At 49.8% G+C, this 24,964-nt stretch overlaps 1 protein-coding gene across 2 annotated transcripts in view; it reads left to right on the plus strand.

Annotated features, from left to right (window-relative positions):
• Positions 1–267: 267 nt before the first annotated feature.
• The window catches only part of INPP4A (inositol polyphosphate-4-phosphatase type I A), a 54,952-nt gene continuing 30,255 nt past the window's right edge, over positions 268–24,964 (plus strand). For both annotated transcript variants that reach the window (XM_082672062.1, XM_082672063.1), the window contains exons 1-12: positions 268–390; positions 957–1,001; positions 7,818–7,936; positions 9,906–10,022; positions 10,297–10,376; positions 12,532–12,643; positions 13,387–13,477; positions 13,834–13,981; positions 16,844–16,974; positions 18,845–18,949; positions 19,433–19,541; positions 23,907–24,090. In XM_082672062.1, coding sequence (XP_082528188.1) covers positions 285–390; positions 957–1,001; positions 7,818–7,936; positions 9,906–10,022; positions 10,297–10,376; positions 12,532–12,643; positions 13,387–13,477; positions 13,834–13,981; positions 16,844–16,974; positions 18,845–18,949; positions 19,433–19,541; positions 23,907–24,090 — 1,347 coding nt within the window. In that variant the 5' untranslated portion in view covers positions 268–284. The remainder of the gene's footprint in view (positions 391–956; positions 1,002–7,817; positions 7,937–9,905; positions 10,023–10,296; positions 10,377–12,531; positions 12,644–13,386; positions 13,478–13,833; positions 13,982–16,843; positions 16,975–18,844; positions 18,950–19,432; positions 19,542–23,906; positions 24,091–24,964) is intronic.

Raw genomic sequence — 24,964 nt, forward strand, 5'->3', positions numbered from 1 at the left:
CTAGCTCATCGGACTCTCTGTCCTGGCTCCCCAACTGCCAGAGGACCCTGGCTTTGCTGCATTTTGTCCGTGTAGGTCAACGTGCTCTCTCCATGAGAGCACAGTGTCTCTTCGTCACCGTCCCTGTTTTTTGTTGTTGTTTGTTTTTTTAAAAAAAACAGTGTTTGTTTTTATTTCTCAGGACTACTGCCACCTTAGGGGACTAGGGCTTGATGACAGCTCTTCCCGGGGAATCAGGCGTGGTCTGACCCAGGAACAGGAAGCACATCGTCACCAATGACATCATGACAGCAAGAGAGCACAGCCCTCGCCATGGCACCAGGGCCCGTGCGATGCAGCGGGCTTCTACCGTCGATGTGGCGGCCGACATGCTTGGCCTCTCTCTGGCAGGTGAGGGTCCCATACTGTAACAGCGCTGGGAGGGCCAGGCCTGGCATCCCTCTGCTTGAACTGGAATAAGGGGAAGTCAGCCCTCTTCCTGGGAACTGCTTCCACTGGAACCTGCCCGCCATCAGTTTTCCAGTTTGTGTGGGCACCTCCAGGACTCATTTGCCAATAGATAACGTGGGAATGTCCACAGTGCCTGTCTGGCAAGTGCCCAGACCATAATAAAAGCCCTTGTGTTGTGAGTGTACAGACCCAAGTGGGAGGGGGTTTGGTCTCGGGGTCAGAGACTTCTTAGGAATCTCAAAATAAAATGTTTAGAAAACAAAGAAATCATCTCATATAACAGTTTGTGAGGGAAAAGAAAGCAGAGCGTTGGGTTTTTCTTCCCAGTTTTATTGAGAAGTAATTGACATATATCACTGTAAGTTTAAGATGTACAGCTTGATGGTTTAATTTATACATATTGTGAAATGATTGCCACCAGTGTGTCGAGTTTTTTGCATCCAATCTGAAAGCGGGGAAAAGTTTCTTAAGGGTGATTTTTTTTCTGTCATTTCTTTTTTATCCAGGAAGTATACAGGATCCAGACGAGCCCATTTTAGAATTCAGCTTAGGTAGGTGTCTTTTAAACTTTGTCTTAAAATAGACGTTGCTTAAAAACAAAAACAAACACTCCACGACTGGCAGGAGTCTGTCTCAGAGATCTTGCTGCTGCCACTGCTGCTGCTCAAGTGCTTCTGAGGACATGAAGCTCCGAGGCTGGTGGGAACCTCCTGTGGGTGGGAGGGAACCTCGGGGGGCTGCCTGCCTGCCTGCGGGGCTCGTGTCTCCTCAGCAAGTGCTCCCTGCCAGCTGGCAGTGGGGAGGGGCGGGAGGTAAGCCCACCCAGAGCCGCAGAGACAGCCTCCCCTCCCCTCTCCTACCCTCGGGAGGAAACGGGGCTTAGGGCCAGCGTTGTCCGCCCGCCACCACAAGGCCCTGTGGGGTTGCATTTAGCTCTCTAGCCCTCGGATCCCAGCTCCACGCACGGAGGAGCTGACCCCTGATGCTGTCCCTCTCACGAGCGTCAGATGAGACAGTGTGCCAACCACTGCCGTGGGCTGTACTGGCTCCGGGGTCGGGCAGTGTGGCTCATCGCAGAAGGTTCTGTTCCAAGGCCCGACACTCTTTAGTGTCCCTCTCCCCTTGTCCGTGGAAGTCTGCCGAGTGGCACGCGCCCACCTCACCCTCCCTACCCTTCTTCCTCGTGTCCTAATTCTGTTGGGCTTATTCCTCCAGGATGGAGGCTGTCTCTGGAGAAGGTAAACCACCCACTCGCCACCACCCGCAAAGAGACACAGAGATGCTGGCCTGGAACCCAGCCACAGTAGGCCGGCCGGCCCCCCATTCACTGTCGCGGAGCCCGCGGAGCCCACCATACACCTCAGCCTCCTGATACCACATACTTAGAAACAAATGGACTTTTATTTGTGCTCGCAGAGATTGGTGCATGCATGTTGATTGCAGCTTTATTTGTAATATCCAGCACTGGAAACAACGTCCATCAGCAGGAAGATTAACTATGTTACATGCATACAACAGACAGCCGCTCATCAGGGAAAAGGACCTATCACTGGTACACACATGCCATGGGTGCATCTCAAAAGCACTGTGCAAAGTGAAAGAAGCCGTAATAAGAGGCCGTGTGTTGTGTAATTCCATTTATGTGAAACTCAGAAGGATGAATCTGTAGTGAGAGAAAACAGTCTAATGGTTATCTGGGAGTGAGGACTGACTGGAAAGGGGCACAGGGAGCCCTTTGGGGTGATGGAGATGCTCTGTGTCTGGACAGTGGTGGTGGGTCTATGGGTGTGTATGCTGATCAAAACTCACTGAGTGCTCTACTTAAAATGGGTGCGTTTTGCATACAAATTATACCTCAGAGGTGATTTAAAACAAAATGAAAGCGTAGATCACTAGACCTTTGTGGAAGGCCCACAACATGAAAGACAGAAAAAAGTAGAACTTGGAAGAAACAGAGACATTGAAGAAAGAAGAAAACGTCAAAGAAATTATAATGTGTATCCTCAAGAGAAGATGGTGTATCCATAAAAAAACCTAGGAAACTATGAAGAAAAACAACAGCTGAAGAGCATGTACAGTCTGAGAAATTTAAAATATAACAGAGCATTTTAAAATTCAATAAAGGTTGGAAGATATTTGAGGAATTATCCCAGAAAGTAAAAATTTAAGAGCAAACTAGAGAATGGGAGGGAAGTGGAAAATTAGCAAATTCAGGAGGCTCAACATTTAGAAGAGAAAATAGGAAAGAAGGTAAGGGAGGAAATTAACAAGAAATAATACAAGCGTCTCTCAGAACCACAGAGCACATAAGGCACGTCACGCTGAAATTTCAGAGCACTGGGAATAAAATGAAGATCCTAAAAACTTCCAGAGAGGAAAAAACCAACTGGTCCTCTCCAGGGGATGGAACTGGCCTGGAGATTCTTGGGGACATTGGAAGCTTGAAGGCAGTGGGGCCACATCGTTAATATGAGTGGAGAAATATCTCCAACCTGCAGTTCTCTGCTCAACCAGATTATCGATCAGTGTGAAGGTAGGAAGACATTTGTTTCATGATACAGAGTCTCAAATAAATTTACTTTCCCCACATCCTTTCTCTGGAAGTTAGTGGAGGATGTGCTCCACCGAAAAGAAGGAATAAACTGAGAAAAAAGAAGATCCAGGAAACACAGTCCAACACAGGAGAGAAGTAAAAGAAGTCCCGTAATGAATAGTATTTGCTTAGCTTTAATAATGCAGAACATGGATGTAACAAAAAAAGTTGAGCTAAACTGATTTTAGAGAGAGAATGAGAGTTGATGTAATTAAGTTAAAAATCTTCACCGCTATAATAGAAATCTAGAAATCAGGACATTTCTGAATCTGGCAAGTCAAGGGCGGTAATATAGTCATATTAATGAGACAGATGGAGGAAGAAACAGCTTAAAAAAGTGAGGGTGAATTTTATGTTAAACGAATTTTGCCACAATTAAAAAAAAGAGATGAGTAGGAGTCAGATAATTGAATGGTCAAATATTTTATCTTAAAAATAGAAGTTTAAAATTAAAAAGTACTCATTTAAAAACCTTTGATAGAGAAAATGTAAACCCTATCAGAGAGAGAGAATCACAGTTGGCATTTTGGTATATATCCTTCCAGATATTTTTTTACACCCACACAGGGCTATACAGAAATTTTTGATGATTTTTAGTTGTGGAGGTGATGGAATTATTTACAAAAATGTCATCCTAGTGTTCTTAACATGATTTTTTTTTCATGTAGCGAAATATCACTGGCATCTTTTCATTTTAATAAACGTGGATCTGCCACCTCATCATTTTAGATGCCTACATAGAATAATCTCTTGTATGGCTGTGCCGTATTTATTTTAACCAGTCTCCTGTTGCTGGACATCTGGGTCTTTCCAATATGCCATTACAAACACACCAGCACAGTTAACGTACTTGTACATGGATCTTTCATATATTTTGCTGATTATTTCCCTAGGATAAACTCTTGGATATAGAATTGCTGAGTCAGATGATATGCGCTCGAAATATGTTTTACCGGTTTACGTAAATAGCATTTATTCAGCTGGGACTACAGATGCTCTGGTTGGAGAGACAAGACCCACATATCAGAGATTAATGGTTTCTATGGAAATATGCCAGAGGAGTGACGTGTAAGTGATAAACGGAAGGAGACGTGACTGTGGGCTGCAGAGAGAAAGCTTCATGGAAGCCGTGGAACTGAGCTAGGAATTAAACCTTGCGTGAGATTTAGACAGGCTGGGTGGGGACGAGGCCAGGAGAGAATGTCACCCGTGGGGAGGTGTGTTCTGACGGTGGCAGTTGGCTCATCCGCCTTTGAGCTGATGATCAGTCTTTCCAGCCTTGGGCCACCTGCTGTGTCTCAACCTACCTGCCATCACTCACGCTTGAGAGACTCGGCTGTTCTAACCTCGCATGATGAGAGGGTAGGCCGAGAGAGACCAGACCAGGGTCACCGATGGGGGTAGCTTAAAGGAGGGAGAGCAAATGGAACAGTCAAATCCCTGATTTCTGTTGAGGCAGACATAGAAGAAAGAGAATAGAATTTTTAGAAAATAATAAAACCTTAAGGCTTCTGGAAGAAAATAAATAACTCACGACCACAACTTGAGGGTAGGCAGAGCTCTCTTGGCAGAAAGTACCAACTCTCTGTTTTAGTTTGCTATTGCTGCCATAACAAATGACCATAACATAGCACCTTAAAACAACGCAAATGTATTATCTTACAGTTCCCTTAGGTCAGAAACCCAGAGGGCTCAGCTGGGTCTCTGCTTAGAATCTTATAACACCAAAATGAAAGCTTCAGCATGGATGCGGTCCTTTCTGGGGGCTCTAGGGGAGAATGTGTTTCCTTGTTCATTCAAGTTGTTGGCAGAATGAGTTACTTGTGGTTTTAGGACTGAGGTCCCCATTTCTTTGCTAGCTACCGGGTTGAGGCCTGTTCTCAACTTATAAGGGCCACTCACATTCTGTGGCTGTGGCCCCTTCCTCCATCTTCGAAGCCAGCAATGACAGGTTGAGTGCGTTTCATGCTTAGAATCTCTCCTGTCTCTCTTTTTTTTATTGTCACATCTTTCTAACTCACCCTTCCACCTTCCACTTGTACTTTTAAGAGCTCATGTCATTAGACTAAGCCCACCCAGATAATCCAGAATAATCTTTTCATGTCAAGATTCCATGACCTTAATCACATCTATGAAGTCTTCTTTTGCCTATTATTATCATATATTCACAGGTTCCCGGGATTAGAACGTGGATACTTTTTAGGGGGAGGGACATTTTTCTGCCTGCTGTTCTCTAAAATTAAAAATCTAAAATCAAAAAAAACTGTAGAAATCTTTAAACAAATGAATAAATAAACCACAGACTGGGAAAAAAAAATTCACAACACATATACCTGACAAAGGACAGATCCAGAATAAAATGCTTACAAATTGACAGTTAAAAAAAAAAATCAACTCAATTTAAAAATGAGCAAAAGACTTGAGCAGACTGTTGACAAAAGAAGTTATAACAATGAACAATAAACACATGGTGAAAAGATGCTTAACATCATGAGTCATCACAGAAGTGCAAATTAAAACACGTCCATTAGAACAACTAAAATAAAGACGAGCCCCACCAACTGTTGGTGAGATGCAGAGCAACTGGAACTCATGTAAATTGCTGGTTGGATTGTAAAATGATACAGCCACTTTAGAAAACTGTCAGCTTCTTACAAAACTAAGTGTGTCCTCTACTATAAGCTAGAAATTCCACTCCTAGGTACTTAGGCAAAGGAAAGAAAACATGTTCACAAAAAGTTGTAAGAATGTTTATAGCACCTTTATTTATAATAGTTCCAAACTGGAAACAACCCGAATATCTATTAACAGCAGGACTGATAAGTAAATGTTGGTACATTCATACAATGGAATATAATTCATGAATTTTTAAAAAGAAGAATGAATTATTGGTATATAAACAATACAGAGGGATCTTAAAAATGTTCCATTTATGTGAAATTCAAGAATGGACAAAAGTGATAAAAATCAGAAGGTGGTTGCAGAAGTAGGGGAATTGACTGGGAAGTATGGGGGGAACTTTCTCTGATGGGAAAAGGTATCTTGTTTTGATGAGGGTTACATGGGTGTATATGATTGTCAAAACTCATTGAACTGAAAACCCAAGGTCTTTGTATTTTATTATATTCCAATAAGTAATGAAAATCCATGAAGATGTATGAGAAGATAATACAAAGAGATTAATTTTCAGAAGTAAATTAATTTGCAGAAGTAAAAATCAGTTTCTGAATTTTAAATCACCAGTGAGCATTTTAAAAATCAATGAGAATGATGAGAGCAGGAATAAAGACCTCTAAAAATCCTCTCCTTCATAAAGACAGTGGAAAAATGGTCAAAATCAATTGTTTCAATTGTCAAGATATTGAAACAACCTAAGTGCCCATCAACAGATGAATGGATAAAGAAGATGTGGTATATACACAGATACAATGGAATATTACTCAGCCATAAAAAAGGATGAAAATTTTGTCTTTTGCAGCAACATGGATGGACTTGGAGGGCATTATGCTAAGTGAAATAAGTCAGACAGAGAAAGACAAATACCGTATGATATCACTTATATGTGGGATCTAAAAAATACAACAAACTAGCGAATATAACAAAAAAAAAGTAGACTTACAGATATAGAGAACAAACTGGTGGTTACCAGTAGGGAGAGCTGGAAGGGGCAATACAGGGGTGGGGGGAGTAGAAGGTACAAACGACTGGGTGTAAGATAGGCTCAAGGGTGTATAGTACAACACAGGAAATATAGCCAATATTTTGTAATAAGTGTAAATGGAAAGTAACCTTTAGAAATTGTATAAAAATTAAAAATTATAAATTGTTTTAAAAAAATCAATTGTTTCCGAACTCTGGGAATTAACCAAAGGCTTGCAACACTGTGGGGCATGTTCAGTGCCCCTCCAGAAAAGCCAGTTCTTTTTATGAGTGTTGGGTGATTTACCATATGTTTCATCAGTTACAATGTGGGTATTTTTTCATCTTTTAGTATATCTTTAATCAGAAAGTGTCTTACAATCAGTGTCATATCATAGACTAATGGCAGTGGGCCTTTTTTTTTCTCTTATAATGCATTTTACAACAGATAGCATGTTAGATTCAAAGACGTATGATCATTTTTCCTGTGGGTCCCTTCTATGATAGAGTTATCTGAGTCTTTCAAAATGCTTAGTACATTTTCTAACTGAAACAGTTCTGCAGGGCACCTTTTGTTCTGAAAAGTCACATGTTTAGTAATCTTACATTTGATATAAGTCTTATAAGGAGAATAAATAAGCAATGACTTCCTTAAAAAAAAAAGCTTTGTTTATTTTGCCATAGAATTTTAATTTGCTTCCAACATACATCACACACAGATCTGGGGACACCATAAGCTACGGCTGCGGAAGTCCTGGATGCGGGTGTGTGTAGCTGGGTCTTGATTTCATCAACTCTGTGGCTGCCTAGCTCCAATTAGTTATTAAGGTCAGACTTTATGGGTCAGACCCTTCCTATGTCATCCATTCCGTGGACGTAGAGAGCCTTCCATTGGCAGTGCCTGCATTGCTGTCCTGGGGGCTGGGGAAGGCGGGGAGGAATGAGAAGGGATTGCTTCTAATCTGAAAAATCACCTCCCTGTGACAACTGACACTGTGATCATCTCATCCCTTTGAGTGCATTTACTTCTCTTTCTTTGGATGCATTTGGAACAGAGAACTAACTAGAGCCTGATTTTAAAGATTCATTTCTATTTTATTTTATTTATTTTACTTCTGTTGTTTTAATTCTGTAGCTTGCAGTGAGCTGCATACGCCGTCGCTAGATCGAAAACCAAATAGCTTTGTAGCAGTGAGTGTGACCACCCCACCCCAGGCGTTCTGGACGAAACACGCGCAGACGGAGATCATTGAGGTGGGTGCTGCTGGCCCCTGGCCTCCGGCGGCTCCGTGACAGTGTTTCTGATCCTGGTGGGAGGGCTGTTCAGTGGCCTGAGCACCTGTAGCTGCAGCTACATTGGTATCTTGCATCACACGTACTCACGCGGGTGGCATTTATATTCGCCATATCCCTTACAGTTATTATTGATTGTTGGCAGGCTGTTTTTGAACAGTGGGTCCCCTAAGGTTGATTGCCTTTTAAGAGGTAAGACCCGATTCTTCCTTGTCACCTCCAGTTGGCTGCTACTTGTGGACAGTCGTGCTCATTAATCAGAGTTTGGAGAGCGTTAACCCTTAACCAACCCTCTTACTAGGCATACCTTTATTTTTATTGGTTTTTATTTTTATATTCTTTTGAGATGCGTGCTATGTGTTTACTTTTTACGTTAAATGAAATGATCTGCGTTCGCCTGGGGAAGTTTACAAAATTTCTTCCGATAATTGAGCACATCATGTAAGTTATGAAACTAAGTGTAGGAGTTGGCTGGTGTGAGCTCCTGTTGGATTTTGTTGGTGACGTGAGCCTCTAGGTGTGAAGTATCTCCTCCCTGGCACTCTCCACCAAACAAATTGCATTTCCCCTTCTCTCCCAGTTTCACATTTTGGAAGACAAGACACTTTTTCATTCTCTTAGAAATGTATTTCCAAGTTCAGGCCAACAATTCTGTTTTCTCGGCATTTGTCGAGCACTGCCTACGTAGGAAGCCTAGTGCTGGGTGCTGTGGATGATGCAAAGACCCTTGAGGCCCGCCCCTGCCCTCAAGGAGTCTACCGTCCTGTGGGTGAGGAGGCGGAAATGAACGTGGCTCATGCAGACAGAGCAGAGTGTGGTCTCTGTTAGAGCAGAGAGACGAGGACGGTACCCGGAGGTCGAGGTCCCATCCAGCTCGTTGTGTGGGTTTGGAGAGTAACTTGATCCTGTCCAGTGTGTGCAGAGGCAGAGCAGGAGTGCAGGGAAGCGGGGGTCTAGCCGGGCGGGGCAGCCTTGTCCGCAGGTGTGTTTCAGGGAGGCGCCGGGTCGGAGGTCGCTGGGGGAGTGACAGTGCTGTGGGGCCCGGCTGGCAGCAGGGAGGAGTGGAAAGAAGGGGGCACGAGAGGGAGGCTCTGGAGGGGGAACTGGCGGGGGTGCATCGACGCTGGGTGGTTGAGAACAAAGGAGAAGGCACCAAAGCAGGTGCCTGGGTCTGCAGCCTCCTTGGCCAGAGAGTCAGAGAGGGTCCGAACCAGCGGATGGAGGGACAGGTTGGGTGGGGCTGCGGCCCCAGCAGGACACCGGGGGCGGGCACTATCCAGCAGGCGCTGAGACATTGGAGCTGGAGCTGCAGGTACAGACAGGAGCCGCTAACTGGCTGAGATCGCTAACCACCACCTGAGGAAGAGAGTCTGATGTAACGGCGCTTTGCGGGGCAAGGCCGGGCTGCCAGGAAGTAGCTACCTACGATTGAGACACTAGCAGCTAGTCCTCAGAAAAGGATAGCCCTAAGAAAGCCGGACCGTAATTATTCCAAACCCAGGATTCTGGAAATAACCAGCTCTGGCCATTCATATCCTCTTCCATCTGCCTTTGTACATCTTAAAGGAATCACCCACAGTAGTAGATCCAAATGCATAACTCAAGTGAAGTTGTAAGACTAAGAATACATGTGGACATTCAACTCAGTTTTAGAAAATCCTTCCCACTGAGGGAGGAACCCTTAGAATGAGCCTGTGGGCCCAGCTTGTGTGGTGGTCTGTTTGTTGTATCTGGGCCCAGAAAACTTTGTCCTTTTTGGAAAACAGTGTTTTGGTTATATGCATCCATGTAAGCCCCATTCGCACTTGTGTTGATCCAAGTTGGTAAGAACGTTAGTTTCTCCTTCTGAGAATGTTGGTGTGTTTCAGAAGCAACCAGTTCAAAAAATCCAACTCTGTATTCTGATTCTTTTTTTTTTGTTCTATTCTAGGGAACCAACGATCCTATATTTCTAAGCAGTATTGCCTTCTTTCAAGACTCTCTCATCAATCAGATGACACAGATCAAGCTCTCCGTGTATGATGTCAAGGATAGATCTCAGGGAACAGTTAAGTACCATGTTGTGGTTCGTGGGATATTCTTCCCTTTTTTTAAAGCTCTGTAATCGTTTGAGAGGTGAACACGAGATTGACTTCACTTCTGGCTCACAAATTCATGTCCAAATGTACTTGTCTTTGGGAACGTCTCTATGAGCCTCCCCATTGGGCTACTGAGATGAGGTCAGATGTGTTGAGAGAACCAGCCAGCTGGACTCCCCAGGGCCTGGCAGTTGGAGCAGAGGCAAAGCAGGTGCACTAATGCTGTCTCCCCCTCTTCCTCAGATGTACTTGCTGGGCTCTGGAACATTTGTCGTCAAAGATCTGCTCCAGGACAGGCGTCATAGGTTGTATTTAACACTAAGGTTGGTATTAAATTTTGTCCCTTTGCAAGGATCTGGAATTATGAGGTCCAGGGACAGATGGGGAAAGGCCCTACTTCCTATACTGGGAGAGCACCGTGTCCCCAGAGGCCAGACTCTGGGCAGGGACTTGGTTGTCATTGAGGAGAGAGAAAAAAAGCCTGTCAGAGGGCCTGTCACGGAATGGAAATGTGCTGTGTTCATAGGAAGTATGCAGACCCGAAGGAAAACCTAGGTATACATCTAATAATACCAAACATACTTTGCTGTTATCTGTCCCGTCCCTAATAGGATCTCCCAGAGGGCAGGGATGTTCCATGGTTTTGCTCGTATCCCAAGACCTAGAACAGTGCCTGCTGCTCAATAAATATTTGTGGAAGGAAGGAATGTGGGGAGGGAGGCGCGGCGGGGGGGACCCCACTATGTTGGGGTCAAGGTGTCGGTCCTTCCCAGATTCATTTTAGGGGCAGTTCCCACCCTGACATAGTGTTCTTTTTTTTTTTTTTTTTCAAAATAATGTAAAAATTGGGGAAATAGTCCCAAATAGCAAAGAAGATTTTGACACAGAAGATGAATTCCCTGCTAGTAGTGTGACATTTTGAAGATACGGAGATGACAGAGTTGAAGGCGTTGGGCAGGGCTCACCCTGCTGTGTATGTGGAGAGCTTGACTCAGGACGAGGAAGGGGTCTCGGGGAGAAAAATCAGGGTCGCATGGGGGAGGGGCCGTTAGAGAAGAACACCCAGGTACATCATACGCCAGAGATGATTCTAGTTGGATTAGGGTTAAATGTAAGACGTGGGCATCATCCTTTTTATTTATTTATTTTTAAATTTTTATACATGTACATTTTATAGTCATTTATTACGCTCTTACTGTGTGCTCTCCTGTATGACCTCGCCTAATACTACAACCCTAGGAGGAGATATTAGGAACCTGAGGTCCAGAGAGGTTAATTAACTTGCTCAGTGTTATCCAGCTGAGAACTATCAGAGCCCACGTACAAATCCAGGCAGTCTGATTCCAGAGCCTGCACTTTTTATTTTTTAGTTTTTGGCTGCGTTGGGTCTTTGTTGCTGCGCACGGGCTTTCCTCTGGTTGCGGTGCGCGGGCTTCTCATTGTGGTGGCTTCTCTTGTTGCGGAGCACGGGCTCTAGGCACTCGGGCTTCAGCAGCTGTGGCACGTGGGCTCAGTAGTTGTGGCTTGCAGGTTCTAGAACGCAGGCTCAGTAGTTGTAACGCACGGGCTCAGTTGCTCTGCGGCATGTGGGATCTTCCCGGACCAGGGATCGAACCTGTGTCTCCCGCACTGGCAGGCGGATTCTTAACCACTGCGCCACCAGGGAAGCCCCATCATCCTTTTTAAAAGGAGCTAGAGATGCCCGTCGAACAGAGAGCCTGGGAAGGGACTCTTCCAGGCACGAGAACCGTGAGAGTGAGTCAGAGGAAATGATCAGTGGATGCATGTGACCACATAAAAATGTAGAACCTGGCTAAGCCCCACAGCTTAGATAAAAAAGCCAGAGGCTTCAGGTATCTCTGAATGAATCAAGGACTCACTGGGGCTTCCCTGGATGAATCAGATGGGCCCAGGCAGCCAGCAGCCACCCTGAGGGGTCTTAGCGGTAAAGCGGACCAGGGCTAGGGTGGTGTCAGCCATACCATGAAGGATTCAGAGGCTTTGGGCAATCCTGGGTGACCTCAGCTCACTTGGGGTCCCGGCCTAGGCCTTGAGGCTAATCAGAGCTTGAGGGTGGGGTGGGAACGAGTAGAAAAGGGGTCTAGTGCCAGAAGAAGGTGCTCTCCAGTCCCGACTGCAAGGTGTGTCCGCATCACTCTCCGGGGCGGGGTCAGCCCAGGGCTGATGGGCGCCAGCCTCCCGAGCGGGCATTGGCTACCCCTGACCCCCGCTTCACCGGGCACGCCACCCATCTCTGGGGCATCGTCTCCTCTCAGACACAGCTCTCTTCTGTGCCCCCATCTCCTCACCTGCCTCCCCCGGAGCCTGTGCACACGGTAACTGCTGCCTGACCCACCAGCTGGCCCCATCCTGGCACCCCCAGGACCCCTTGACCATCCAGGAAGCTGTGCTTTGTGTTGAAGCAGAAAACGAAGCGCAGTCACGGCGCTATTTACCGAAGCACGTTGCCGGTTGCAGGTCTGCGGAGAGCGACCGCGTGGGCAACATCACCGTGATGGGCTGGCAGATGGAGGAGAAGTCAGACCAGCGGCCCCCCGTGACCCGGTCTCTGGACACCGTCAACGGGAGGGTGAGCACACCACTCTGCTCCTCTCTGTGAGGAGTCGAGGACTGTCCCGACACACTTTGCCAGTGAGCTGTGGGGAGGGGAAGGCCGGGCTCTGCCGGGCGCGCCAGTCCCCCCAGGTACTTCTCCACGTAGAGAGAAGCAGGCCCCTGCCCCTGCCCCAGGCCACGCCGGCGTCCCTCCAGAGTGCAGAGGGCAGAGGTGGCTCGTGGGTGTGGAGTGAGACCCAGGTCACCCTGAGGGCTGGTCACGGTCTTCCTCTCCCAGACACTCCTCTGCCTCACAGTCGCCTGGGCCCCGTCTCACACCTGTGCCCGGCGCCCCCCCCCCCACCAACCGTGTCACCCTCTCTGATGCACAGCCGCTCACCCAGACACTCTCAAACGACAGTTCTAATTTCAGAGCCCAAACGCTGGTAGTCATTGTAAAATACAGAGATCTCTCATTTTACCCCAAATGAACCTGAACGTCAGCTGTGGAAATACTCGTGGGCCTCGTCTACCACTGCCCTTTCATCCTACACGTCAGAACACTCAAAGACAAGGGGAAGTGACTTCGAAAGTTGTGCATTTCTAGAAAGCTGTGTGGGCGGAGTATGTTCAGCGTCCTGGGAGGGGGCCTCACTTGTCTGGCTGTGCGTTCCTCGTAGAGTTGTTGGTGGATGTTAGTTTCAAGGGTTCTTTTATGACGTGATGTGCTCTGGAGTCAGTCACAGTTTTCTCATGCTTTTCTGTACATGTTTTTAGATGGTTCTGCCTGTTGACGAGAGCTTGACCGAGGCCTTGGGAATCCGATCCAAATACGCTTCGTTACGAAAAGACACTTTACTGAAATCGGGTAAGCAGCTTCCTCTGTCGGTACCCTTGCCACTCGTGAGTGTCCACGTGGGTTCGTGGTCTGCTTCCCCACCCGCTCTGATTGTCACGGCTGTGCACGCCCATCGTCACCTCTCTCTGCACATCAGCGTGCTGTCCTTTGTGGCAGCGTGTCGGGACCTCGTGACCCTCCGGGGAGGAGGCTCCTGCTTCCTTTTGCTCTGTCTCGATGGTGTTGGGCTCGGTCACTCCGTGGGTGTGGGTTTAAGTGTTTTAACTCCCTGGAGATGAGCAGGAAGGAGACCTGGGGGCCGGGGGGGAGCGGGCCCCGCGGTGGCCTGCGCCTGCTCACTGCGGCCCGTCGCCCTCCCGCCTCAGTGTTTGGCGGTGCCGTCTGCCGCATGTACCGGTTCCCGACCACCGAGGGCAACCACCTGCGGATCCTGGAGCAGATGGCAGAGAGCGTGCTGTCCCTGCACGTGCCCCGGCAGTTCGTGAAGCTCCTGCTGGAGGAGGATGCGGCCAGGTGAGGCCCCCTGTCATCTGCCCCTCCCGTCTGGAAGGCCCGTGGACGGGGTGGGTGAGCACTGGCTTCACATGGGCCGCACGCCCGGCGTCCGCCACCTGCCTTCTGCGCGGCCTGGGCTCAGTTTGCTCATCTGTGTCCCGGGGTTTCTGCGCGAGGACGTCACGAGACAGTGTGCCCGACACGCCAGCTGTGCCCCTGCTGAGCACGGGTTCCCCTCCCCTCGCCTCCCCTCCGGCCTTGAGAAAGTTAGACTAGCTGGTCCCTTTCTGGTTGCGGCTGCCTGGGTCATGGTTTCCTACGGTCTGGGCTCCAGAGGGCTAAGGATGACCCATCAGGACACTGATCCTCTGTGTCTCTCAGCCCGGGGCCTGCTTCACTGGTCCTGAGGCGGGGAGCAGCCTGCGGGGAGGTCCGGGCACTGCAGAGTACGTCTCCCGTCCGCCTAAGAGTCACCTCTGCTCCTTGCCATCGAGCAGTGTTAATCGTAGGTGCAACACAGCAGCTGCATGAAGGAAAACAGTGCAGCCAGATCCTACTGTTTTAATACAGCTATTTTGTTTTAATTTTTCTATCTTGAAAAAAAATTTGAACTTAGAGAAAAAGGGGAAGAATAATGCAATGAGCTGCTTTATCCCCCTATGTGTGTATATTTTATTTATTTTTTATTTTTTTAGATGAATTTATTTTATTTATTTTTGGCTGTGTTGGGTTTTTGTTGCTGTGCGCGGGCTTTCTCTAGTTGTGGCGAGTGGGGGACTTCTTTTCGTTGCAGTGTGCAGGCTTCTCGTTGCGGTGGCTTCTCTTGTTGTTCTCTGTGCTCTAGGTGTGCGGGCTTCAGTAGTTGTGGCACGTGGGCTCTAGAGCGCAGGCTCAGTAGTTGTGGCTCACGGGCTCAGTAGTTGTGGCGCACGGGCTTAGTTGCTCCACGACACGTGGGATCTTCCCGGACCAGGGCTTGAACCCGTGTCCTCTGTGTTGGCAGGCGGATTCTTAACCACTGCGCCACCGGGGAAGCCCTGTGTATATTTCATAGAGTTAATTTTTTAAAACTTCCTTTCAGCTTTTCCATATTTGTAATATATTTACATAGCTACCATCTACTTTTCTATATATCTTCAGTTTCACTAAATTTTTAGTTACGCATAATTTCCCACTGTTCGGTGCACTATAACTCGGAAGAGTTCATTCATTCATTGTGTCGGTTTGGAGGGTTTTGTTGTTTCCCACACCCACCACGTGGCCAGTGTTCTGCTCACTGTGGTGGGGAGGCGGGGGTCTTGATGAGTGAGATGGACCATGGGAGACAGTCAGTAACAGAACTTGGGCCACATGGGGCCCAGACGGGTCACTGGTGTGCAGAACTTAAAAGGGGCTGTGAGAAGGAGGAGGGTGGCCGGGGCAGGCCTCTGAGAGACGGTGACACTAAGCTGACACCCGAAGCACAAGGAGGAGCCACGTGACACACGGGCAGAGACACGGAGAGAGAAGGGCCCGCAGTGGCTGAGGCAGACAGGCTCGGTTGCAGACCCAAGGCGAGGGGGGCCACTCAGCCGGCAACGCACGGGGACATCGGTCCCACCCAGCCTTGCCTGCACCAAGGGTTCTTTACGTTAACCTCGTTGATTAGTAATAATAATAATAATAAAATGGCACGGCTTTAAAATTTTTTTTAACTTTAGAAAATTTAGTAGATTCCTAAACACTTCTATAAACTTAGCTTTTTCCCCCCCGTAGAGGAAAACGTGCATAGTATAAAAAGCCAAAGAGCGCAAAAAGGTTTTTAACGAAAAGCTAAAAAGTTGGGATGCTCAACTTTCTGATCTCCTTTCCAAGAAACAACCACTTTTAGCCGTTTTAGTGTTTTCTGCTATATTTCTAGATTTATGTATAGAGTGCCCTCTTAATGAATCAACTTCAGAGATTAACTGCTGATTTCCTATGAAGAGGATTTTGGGTCTTTTATACTTTCCCCCCCAGTTTCCTAAATTTCCTAAAATGGTTATCCTTTTTTTTGAATCCATTTTTTGTGTTCATTATTCTGATTATGTAGCTCTTATTTCCTGCTGAGCTAAGAAGTTTATATTTCAGTTCTTAAACAGCTTTGCTTTCATTTTTGTGGATATAACAAATTCTTTTTTTCCCTTGTCTTCTTCTCTATGCACTTTTAGATCTAGACAGTTCATTACTTACACAGGTAGTAAAGGGAACGATAGCTAAAGCTGCCATCTTCCCAGGGTCCCTGTCCCGGACCCGAATAGGATGACAGTGAAACATAAGGGGCCTGGTGGCCACAGCAGGAGCCACGGGACCCCCGTTGCTGAGCAGCCCGGCTCGCGGGACAGCTTTATATTCTGCAGCTCTGCTCTGGTGAGGGCAGAAAGCCCCGCCTCCCAGAATCCAGGAGGAAATGACAGCCCCGGGGGTAGCGGGGATGGAGGGGTGGGGAGAGCCTGTAGCAGTTGCCCTCAGGCTCCAATCCTCCTGTGCTCCGGTAGGGTCAGACTCAGGCTGCAGTTCAAGCCTTCACGCCCCTGTGGCCTCTGGACACATGCAAGGTCGCCAGGGTGCCTGGTGGAGCCACTCCCCTCTTCACTCCTTCACTTAGTTTTCCCTGAACATTTGACTGAGTTGCTATGAAAAGCCTGTCTGTGCAGTTTCCACGTGGTCAGTGGTCTGCCTTTTTTACAGCCGCTCTTGGAGCTGTCTGCTGTCCTGCCCTGCTGCTGCCCCTCCAGACTCGCAGGGCCTCCCCTGGGCATGACGCGTCCACATCCATCTGTCCTCCTGGCTGGTCAGGACTCCTGAGCCTCTGCTGGGAGGGAGCCGGTGCCATGGCCTGATGCGTGTGTCTTCTTGCAGAGTGTGTGAACTGGAGGAGCTGGGGGAACTGTCCCCTTGCTGGGAGAGCCTCCGGCGCCAGATCGTCACTCAGTACCAGACCATCATCCTCACGTACCAGGAGAACCTGACCGACCTCCATCAGTACAAAGGTGGGTGCCCGCTCTCAACCCCACCATGGCTCACCCGCTCTCATTTTCCCAGCTGGAAATCTGGAACCTAGGGTCACTTCCATATTACCACTGACAGACACGCTAATGGATTTTTAAAAATAGATTCTCATGTAGGTGTGAGTTCTCTCAAATATGGAGTTTTCAGATCTTAATTGAGAAGACAAATGTGTGAATTGCATCGAAAGTTCCTTCCATGGTGTCATCTGCCAAAACAACCGCTGTAGGATGAAATTCAGGAGAGACAAAGTCACAGGCTGTTGGTTCATTTTATTTCTTCATCTTGGTCTAGCATCAGTGAAATGGCCAAAAGGATGCAGGCCATTTGCCTTGAGACAAAGCAAGGCAGGGTTTTCTGGATTTCCCGGTTTAACTGTTTAGCGGTCCTTATGTTTACATATGAATTGTCTGAGTGGAGCTCTCCATTTTAAGCCTCAAAAGCGAAAGTGAAATATAGACACATCTTTTCTTCTTGAAAGATGCCACTTGATTTTCAAAACATTTTCAGGGTAGGTTTAGAAGACTATGCTTAACTCATTCCCTCTTGGTTCCAAATGGAGTGACTTTTTTGGTTTTCTATTACTTTATTCTCTTCAGATTCTTCCCTCCTTCCCCTCTTTATAATAGAATTTCAGCTTTTAAAGAAAATCGTAACCCCTTAATGTGGGGACAGCACAGAGGAACCCGTCCCTAAACTTGGCTGGGAAGCAGCCAGGTTTACAGGAGTGATGACAAGATGATGGTGCCCTGGGTTTGGTTTGAATCTGAAGAACAGATCTAAGTGTATTTCTAAGACAAATGGCCGTGTTTGCCTGAAGGGACTTAGGGACCTGCCCGAGCTGGATGCTTGTTACCTGGGAAAGTCTGAAACGCCCCCACCATGATTCTTCTAGAGCAGAGCTTCTGAGATGCCAGTGTGCTTCTAAGTCTCCAGAGAGTCTCGTGAACAGCAGATCTGGGATTCTGCATTTATAACAGGCTCCCAGGATGCCAGTGCCGGGGGTCCATGGGCTACCCCGTCAGTAGCTAGAGAACCATCTCCCGTCGCAAAGTGCAAAGTGGACAGTGGCTGGTCTGCGTTTTGCATACTGGCAAAATAAAGTTGTCTTTTTTCACCAGGTGGAATGTTTATTTCTCCTGATGGTTAGTGTAATTTATAGTCTCTTTTTCTCGGCAAGCAGTTCTTTACTTAATTGGTTAAGTATTCTAATTATAGAAATAAGATTGTGAATATTTGATAGAAAACATGGTCCAAACTCCTGAGCCCCACCCCAGGATGTGCAAGGGGACGTGTTAGCGTGTTTTCTGGAGGCCAGAATCGCGGCTGTGTAGCGTTTGCTCATCTGATAGACGTGGGGTGATGAGCAGACCTTCTCATCACTTTTCAGAATTGAGAAGTGTTGCTCCCATCACACCAGTTTCTTAGCTCTTGGATGCCGGCAGGCTCTACAGTTGGAACAGGCACTTCCTGGCACGGGCCCACTTGCTTTTTATAGTGGTGCTGACATCGTGCTGCACAGAATCCTGTCCCTGTGTCAGTCCTGTCGGTTGAGAGCTGCCTATGGGAAGGCCCGGCGTCGCGCCCGAGCCTCTGAGGGTGGATCCCCCAGGCCCCTTTCACCACCTAGGACCCCGAACCAGTCTTCTGGCCGGGAGCTGCTCTCCCTCAATGTTCCACCCCCATCGTCTGGGAAGGAAGTGTGCTCACGGGCAGCTCAGAGTTTCTGAGGCCACTGCTGACACACACCTGCATACCCGCGGCAATACCCTCAAACTGTCCCTTCTCCACCCACCGTTCATGAATGGGGGATACGGGCTGACCATCTTTATTTTCTCACATTCCATTCCTCAGGTCCCTCGTTCAAGGCAAGCAGTTTGAAAGCAGATAAAAAGTTAGAATTTGTTCCCACAAACTTACACATACAGAGGATGAGAGTTCAGGACGATGGAGGATCAGGTAACCGTCTCGCTCGATCACATCTCACTTCTTTTCTCCCTGAGCTGCCCCACATCTGCCCCAGCCTGCCCTGTGTGTGCTGCTGCTGGGCGCTCGGCAAAGGCCCAGCCCAAGGGCCTCTGGAAGGCCTCTGTGGAGAGCTCAGACCCCTTCCCCTCGTTTGTCCTCCCTCCAGCTTCCCTTTGTGTTGCTGTGGCAGAAAATTGCCCACAGGTCATCCTTCTGAAGGAGGGATGCAAGCTGAGTCGCTGGGTAGTTGCCTTCTGCCCTGTGTGACTCTCCCCTGAGACAGGACCCTCGTAGCCGAGATGATGGTGCTTGGCTCCAGAGGCCCTCGGGCAGCCCGGGCTGTGCGACTGAGGGAACCACAGGCTGCTTGGAAGTGGGCTGGCGGGGGATCCCAGAGTTGTGCACGTATCCCTGTAGCTGGCTCGTCCACAGGCCTGAGCCCAGAGTAATGGAGGAGAGCTTTCTGTCATTCAGATCAGAACTACGACATTGTCACCATCGGAGCGCCAGCAGCACACTGCCAAGGCTTTAAGTCAGGAGGTCTCCGCAAAAAGCTGCACAAATTTGAAGAGACCAAGAAACAGTAAGTTCTTGGAGGGTGTTTGTTGTCCTTGTACTGCTGTCTGACGCTTCCTAGGTTAAAAAAAAAGAAAGTCAAAACGGGACCACAGAAAACATCCAGCATCCGATCTGCTTTTGCGGGGTGGGAGGAGCTGCCTTACGGGCCCTGTGCTGCTCTGTGTGTGTGACTGAGCTGGGTGGGTGACGAGGCACCCGAGCCCTGGTCCTGTCCCTGTAAAATGACAGCGGATGGAAATGCACCTGGAGAGCAGCGCCCCAGGCGGCGGCCCTCCTGGACGCTGGGGCTCAGCTGCCCTTTACAGGCCCTGGTCGGTCGGTTGAAGGTCACAAAGCGTGAAGCCCGGGAGAGGTCGTCAGTGTCAGGCTCAAGGGGCTGCACGGAGTTGACCACGCTGAGCAGGAACTTGGGAGGAGGGCGGGGTGGGGCGGGCCTTGCGGAGCTCGCGGTGAGGGGCGGGGCCTTGGGGGCAGGAGCCAAGGGGAGGGGCCGGGCAGGCGCAGGCGGCGCGGAGGTGACCAGAGCTGACGGGTCTGGGCCTGGCCCTGGGGCAAAGTCAGCACCAGCGCTCGGAGCCTGCTGGAAATCGGCGAGCGGAGGGTGCAGGGTGTGCTGTGGATCAGAGGGGACGGGAGAGAGCGCTAAACCGAGCTGTCGAGCTGGACGCCGCGAGGCGTGGGTGATCTTCCCGAGCGTCACGCGCCAGGCTTACCTTGACCAGGGCGTGCGGGTGTAAGAAGTGGATGCTATGCGTGTGGCCGAGGCCTGGGCTCCTGGGACCGTGAGGTGGAAGAGCAGCGTGAAGGCCTCAGGCGCGCAGAAGGTGACCGAGACGAGCCCGTGCTCAGGCTGATAGGAGAGATGAAGGCAAGTGCGGGGAGACGGCAGAGGACACTGATGGAGCGAGGTTCTGGAGGAGACGGGGCAGCGAGGCCCGGAGAAGAAGGTGGGGCTGCAGAGAAGGAACAAGCTGGGGCCACGAGGGGGCAGTCTGCGTGGAACGTGGGCTTGAGGGGCCGGAGCCGAGTGCTTTGAGGATGGTGAGGCCAAGGCCCGCCAGCCTCAGGAGGACCCCCGGGGCAGTCGGAGGAGGCTTAGCGCTGGCCGGAGCCTCAGGCCCCAGGGCGGGAGTCAGGACAGGGCTTGAGCAAGGTGACCTCGGACTGCACGGGTTGGGAAGAAAGGTCAGGTGCACCGGTCGTGGGCCAAGGGGCCCGCAGGCTGGCGGAGAGCAGCTGGGGAGTCGGGTCAGAGCTGAGCGCTGGGTGGCATCTCTGGGAGGCCCCTGGCAGCCTCCTCGACCTTGATTCGTCCCCACCAAGGGCTTCTCCCTGGGCAGACAAGCCAGGCCACCAGATCCCTCCGAGGACTCACCGACGCGGTGCTTCTCTGGGAATTAGGACAAAGGCGAGCTTCCTGTGCCACAGTGCTCTGCACAGCCAGCCGCGTGTCTGTCGCAGCATTGCATGTGGCCGCGTGGAGGTGCGAGTGTGTGACCTGAGGCTGGCGTGGAGGCCCCGGAGGAGAAAGCCGCTCAAGAGGGCTGTCCCTGTCCCAGGAAGGTTGGGGTGTTGATACCTGTCTGGCATGTTAACTTCAGTACCTCTTACTCCCTAAGCGCTTCTACAGCATTTTTCTAATATATACATTTTTATTTAATGTCCTACTGATGTCGTAACACCACCTGCAGGAATGGTTTGCACCAGGGGAGCTCTCCTTTCGGCGCAGGTGTTACTCGCCCGCATGGGACGTCTCCCTGGGGCTCGAGCACACGCGCAGACGTTGCTCTCACCAGTGAGCATGCTGGGCTCTTGAGTTTAATTGTCCCTGTAGTCGGGGCCTCGACAAATGATCTCCAGAATTTTGACGAAAGAGAACTTGTTTTTTTAATTTTTGTTTTGCATTTGCCGTTTGCTAACCAGCTGCTAATATTTCGTTTTGGTTCTTTTCTTTAGCAGTTTTGAGGAGTGTTGGTGAGTTTTCTGTCTGTGGAGAGTGTGTGTTTGGGTCTTGCTCTCGTGCGGAGAGACTGTCCCCTCCTCTGAGGTGCTTCCCCCTCCGTGCCCCCGTGGGCTCCTAGTTGTAGCCTCATAGACAGAATTCTCCTTCCAACTGCAATCTTCTGTGATAATGAATAGCCCATCTCCGGTCTGCTGTGTCAAACCCTCCCAGTCTGGTAGCAGTTCATTGCTGTGCTCACTCGAAGCGAAGACCCAGTTTTGTTCCTCCGGGATATGAGGAGCCCAGGCCGGGCAGGTCCCCAGGTGCTGGGATTTCAAGTCAACCCACTGGTGCGTTTGGGAGTCCCTTCCTGGCTTCTTTTACAAGAACCTGTTGCTTTTCAGTTTTCAGTTTCCCTTCACGTCTTGTAGGAATGAAGCCAGCTTACATTTTTATGGTATTTAATAGTTAATGGAGATTTGTAAAACAGTATTACTAGGGCCAGTTTTATCCCTGGAGGGCAAACCAACAATTAATACAACCCAGTGACTTTTTCCACCAACAATGAGATGGCAGCCAGAAGCCACCATGCCTGCTGCCTGGGGTCCCCACTGCCGTTCCAGGCCTCCCCAGACCCGCCCGGGGCGCTTGCCCCGGCCCAGAACAGGGGCTCCGCCCTGGGGCTTGTGAGGCACCCGTAGCCCTCAGAACTGCTGCTGTCGTAGAGCTGGAGCAGCTCAGGGGCCGTGGCAGGGCGCACACTCCTGGAGGTGCTGCACGCTGAGGACACCCTCCCCGGTGGCTGAGGCTCTGCGGCTGCCCCCCGTTTAGGCCTGTGGTTGGGCTCCCACGCTCATGTGTTCACGGTCATCCGTGAACAGCAGCTCTTTGAAGTGCATCCTTTCTCACTCCCGCCACGTCCTTCCCGTGTGGGAAGAGTAAATTTCACAGCCTGTTCGGGGTAGCGCTCCCGAGACCCAGCTGTCCCAGATGGTAGCTATTCCGCCACGTCCTTCCCGTGTGGGAAGAGTAAATTTCACAGCCGGTCCCGGGGTAGCGCTCCCGAGACCCGGGGTGGCGCTCCCGAGACCTGGGGCAGCGCCCCCGAGACGCAGCTGCCCCAGACGGCAGCTATTCATTCAGCAGCGATTGCAGGTTGGAGAGCAGCGTGCGCACCTCGTGCTGTGCAGGCTTGACCGCAGCCTGCTGCATGGGCTTCTGGCAGCTCCATCGTTTTTCACTGTGGTGTCTGGGCTTGGGGTGTTGTTTTTTCTCGGGTGCTTCGGGTTTTTGTTTTTGCATGTTTACCCCATAGTCCATCAGGGGAATGGGCAGGGCGGTCTGTTGGTGACCCAGCTTCGGGTTACCCTGGAAAGAGCCCAGCAGGGAAAGGGCTCAGTCCTACCGTGTGACCCTCACCTCCAGGGGCAGCAGTGGGGGGTGCGGTCCTCCCTTTTCCCCTGAACTCAAAGGGCAGCTCTTCGAGGGGACCAGTCAGGGCCCCTCCTTACATGAAGCATGGCTGCCTTATACGTCTCCCTGTTTCCCTCAGCTTCCTCAGGTGGTCTGAAAAATAAACTTATAATATTGGGTTGATTGGGGATCTTAGCTAAGAGACATGCAATTTACCATCCCCATCTAGAAGGTCCCACGAAGCCAGGGACGTGGAGTTGGATCCCCAGAGGCTGGTGTTTGTGCCGGACAGTAGCTTTGACATCAGATCCCAAGATGCACATGCTGCTCGGTGGCAGGGAGTGGGGGACGAGGGAAGGACTGGTTTTCAAAGCCAGTGAGGCATCCAGGCCTGGCCTCCAGTTCGGCATGTTCTCCATGCCCCCCTTCATCCGATGGAACGTTGAGCAGGGGAGTCCCGGAGCAGGGGAGAGAGGATGGAAGCCCAGTGTTCTGGGGACTTGCTGGGGTAGACACATGAGGGAGGGTGTGGGTCTGTGCGCAGAAAGTTTGAAGTCCTGATTGGCCAAATGAAAAGACAGGTTTCTTTTGGCAAAGTCCAGCCCCTACTGCAGTCTCCCTTCACTGCGGTGTGAGCCACTCTGGTGTCAGCAGGTCTCCACTCAAGTACTGCTTAAAAACTGACAGAAGAGGTTCTTAGGTGAAAGGTTGTGAGCATCCAGGCAACTACTGGGTTCAGCATCTGTACACACAGGTAGAAACACAGTAAGAATACAGATACATGCAAACATAAATAAAAGGCTTAATTGTATTTTAACATTTCAAGCCTCTACTGTACAGACAGAATGGATCTGCTGAGATTTCCTCTTGTCCACCAACAACTAGACCAGCCTAGGAAACAGCCCCGAGTAACAGGAGGCTTCACCTCGTGTTGGTGGTGGGCAGGGGTGGGGAGGTGCTACTATCCCCACCGATTCAAGAGAACCCCTTAGAAGCTGTTCTCATCCTTTCTAGTACGTCGTCCAGCTGCCAGTCCATCATCTACATACCACAGGACATTGTCAGAGCCAAGGAGATCATTGCCCAGATCAACACCCTGAAAACCCAAGTGAGTTACTACGCAGAGAGGCTCTCGAGGGCGGCCAAGGACAGGTCCGCCACTGGCCTCGAAAGAACACTCGCCATCTTAGCAGACAAGGTAGGAGAGGCTACCCTGCTGCAGGTGGGTGGGGGTCCCTTGGGTTTCTGAATACCCCTGGACACCTCATGTGTGCCTAGAGCTGTCCACACAAATGGTGACACTGGGATGACCTTGAAGGTCTGACTTCAGATCCTATTCCCACAAAGGCCTGGGGCGGGGCTTGGTGACTGGCCCGTGGTCACAGAGCTGGATGGGGGCAGACCAGCAATAGAGCCCGGAGCTCAGGAGCCTCAGCTGTGGCTTCATGCACTTGGCTTTCCAGGGAGCGCACGGGGGTCTTGTTGAAGCTGGGACAGTTCCTCTGCTTCCTTAGTGACTGCCTACCCAGCACATTTGGGGCCACATTTCTGTTGTACTCACAGTTCGAAAAAAGAAACTGAATTATTATACACACATAATATAAGAACAGTATAATTTCACTGGGTTATGTATAGTCCACAAACCAGCTTCTAATTAACTGTCACCTGATCCTGATTAAAAATTGATGGGTGATGCTTTTTCACATGACTCAGTGTCTCTCCCAACGTACGTGCCTCCGCCAAACACACACGTGGCCACAGGCACACACACGTGCACACACAGATTCTGGTCACACTTCCCCACACACACCTGCTTCACTGGGATGAGCTGCTTTTCCCCGTCCGAATGTCTTGTATCCTTCCCATGTGTTTGCCCAGTAAAAAGACTGAGAGCCGGGGATTAAATCCACTCATAAAATAAAGGTGACGCTGTCAGACGTCAAATTCTGAGCCACAGAGCTGCTGTTGCGTGCAGAATTCCCCAGAACCGCAAGTGCTATGCCAGGAATCCCGCTGCCCGGGGCTTCAGGTATTAGATGTGACGCATAAGACTTCAGTGGTTAAACTGAAGT

Source organism: Grampus griseus, assembly GCF_964374135.1.
Source record: "Grampus griseus genome assembly, chromosome: 15".
Lineage (NCBI taxonomy): Eukaryota > Metazoa > Chordata > Mammalia > Artiodactyla > Delphinidae > Grampus > Grampus griseus.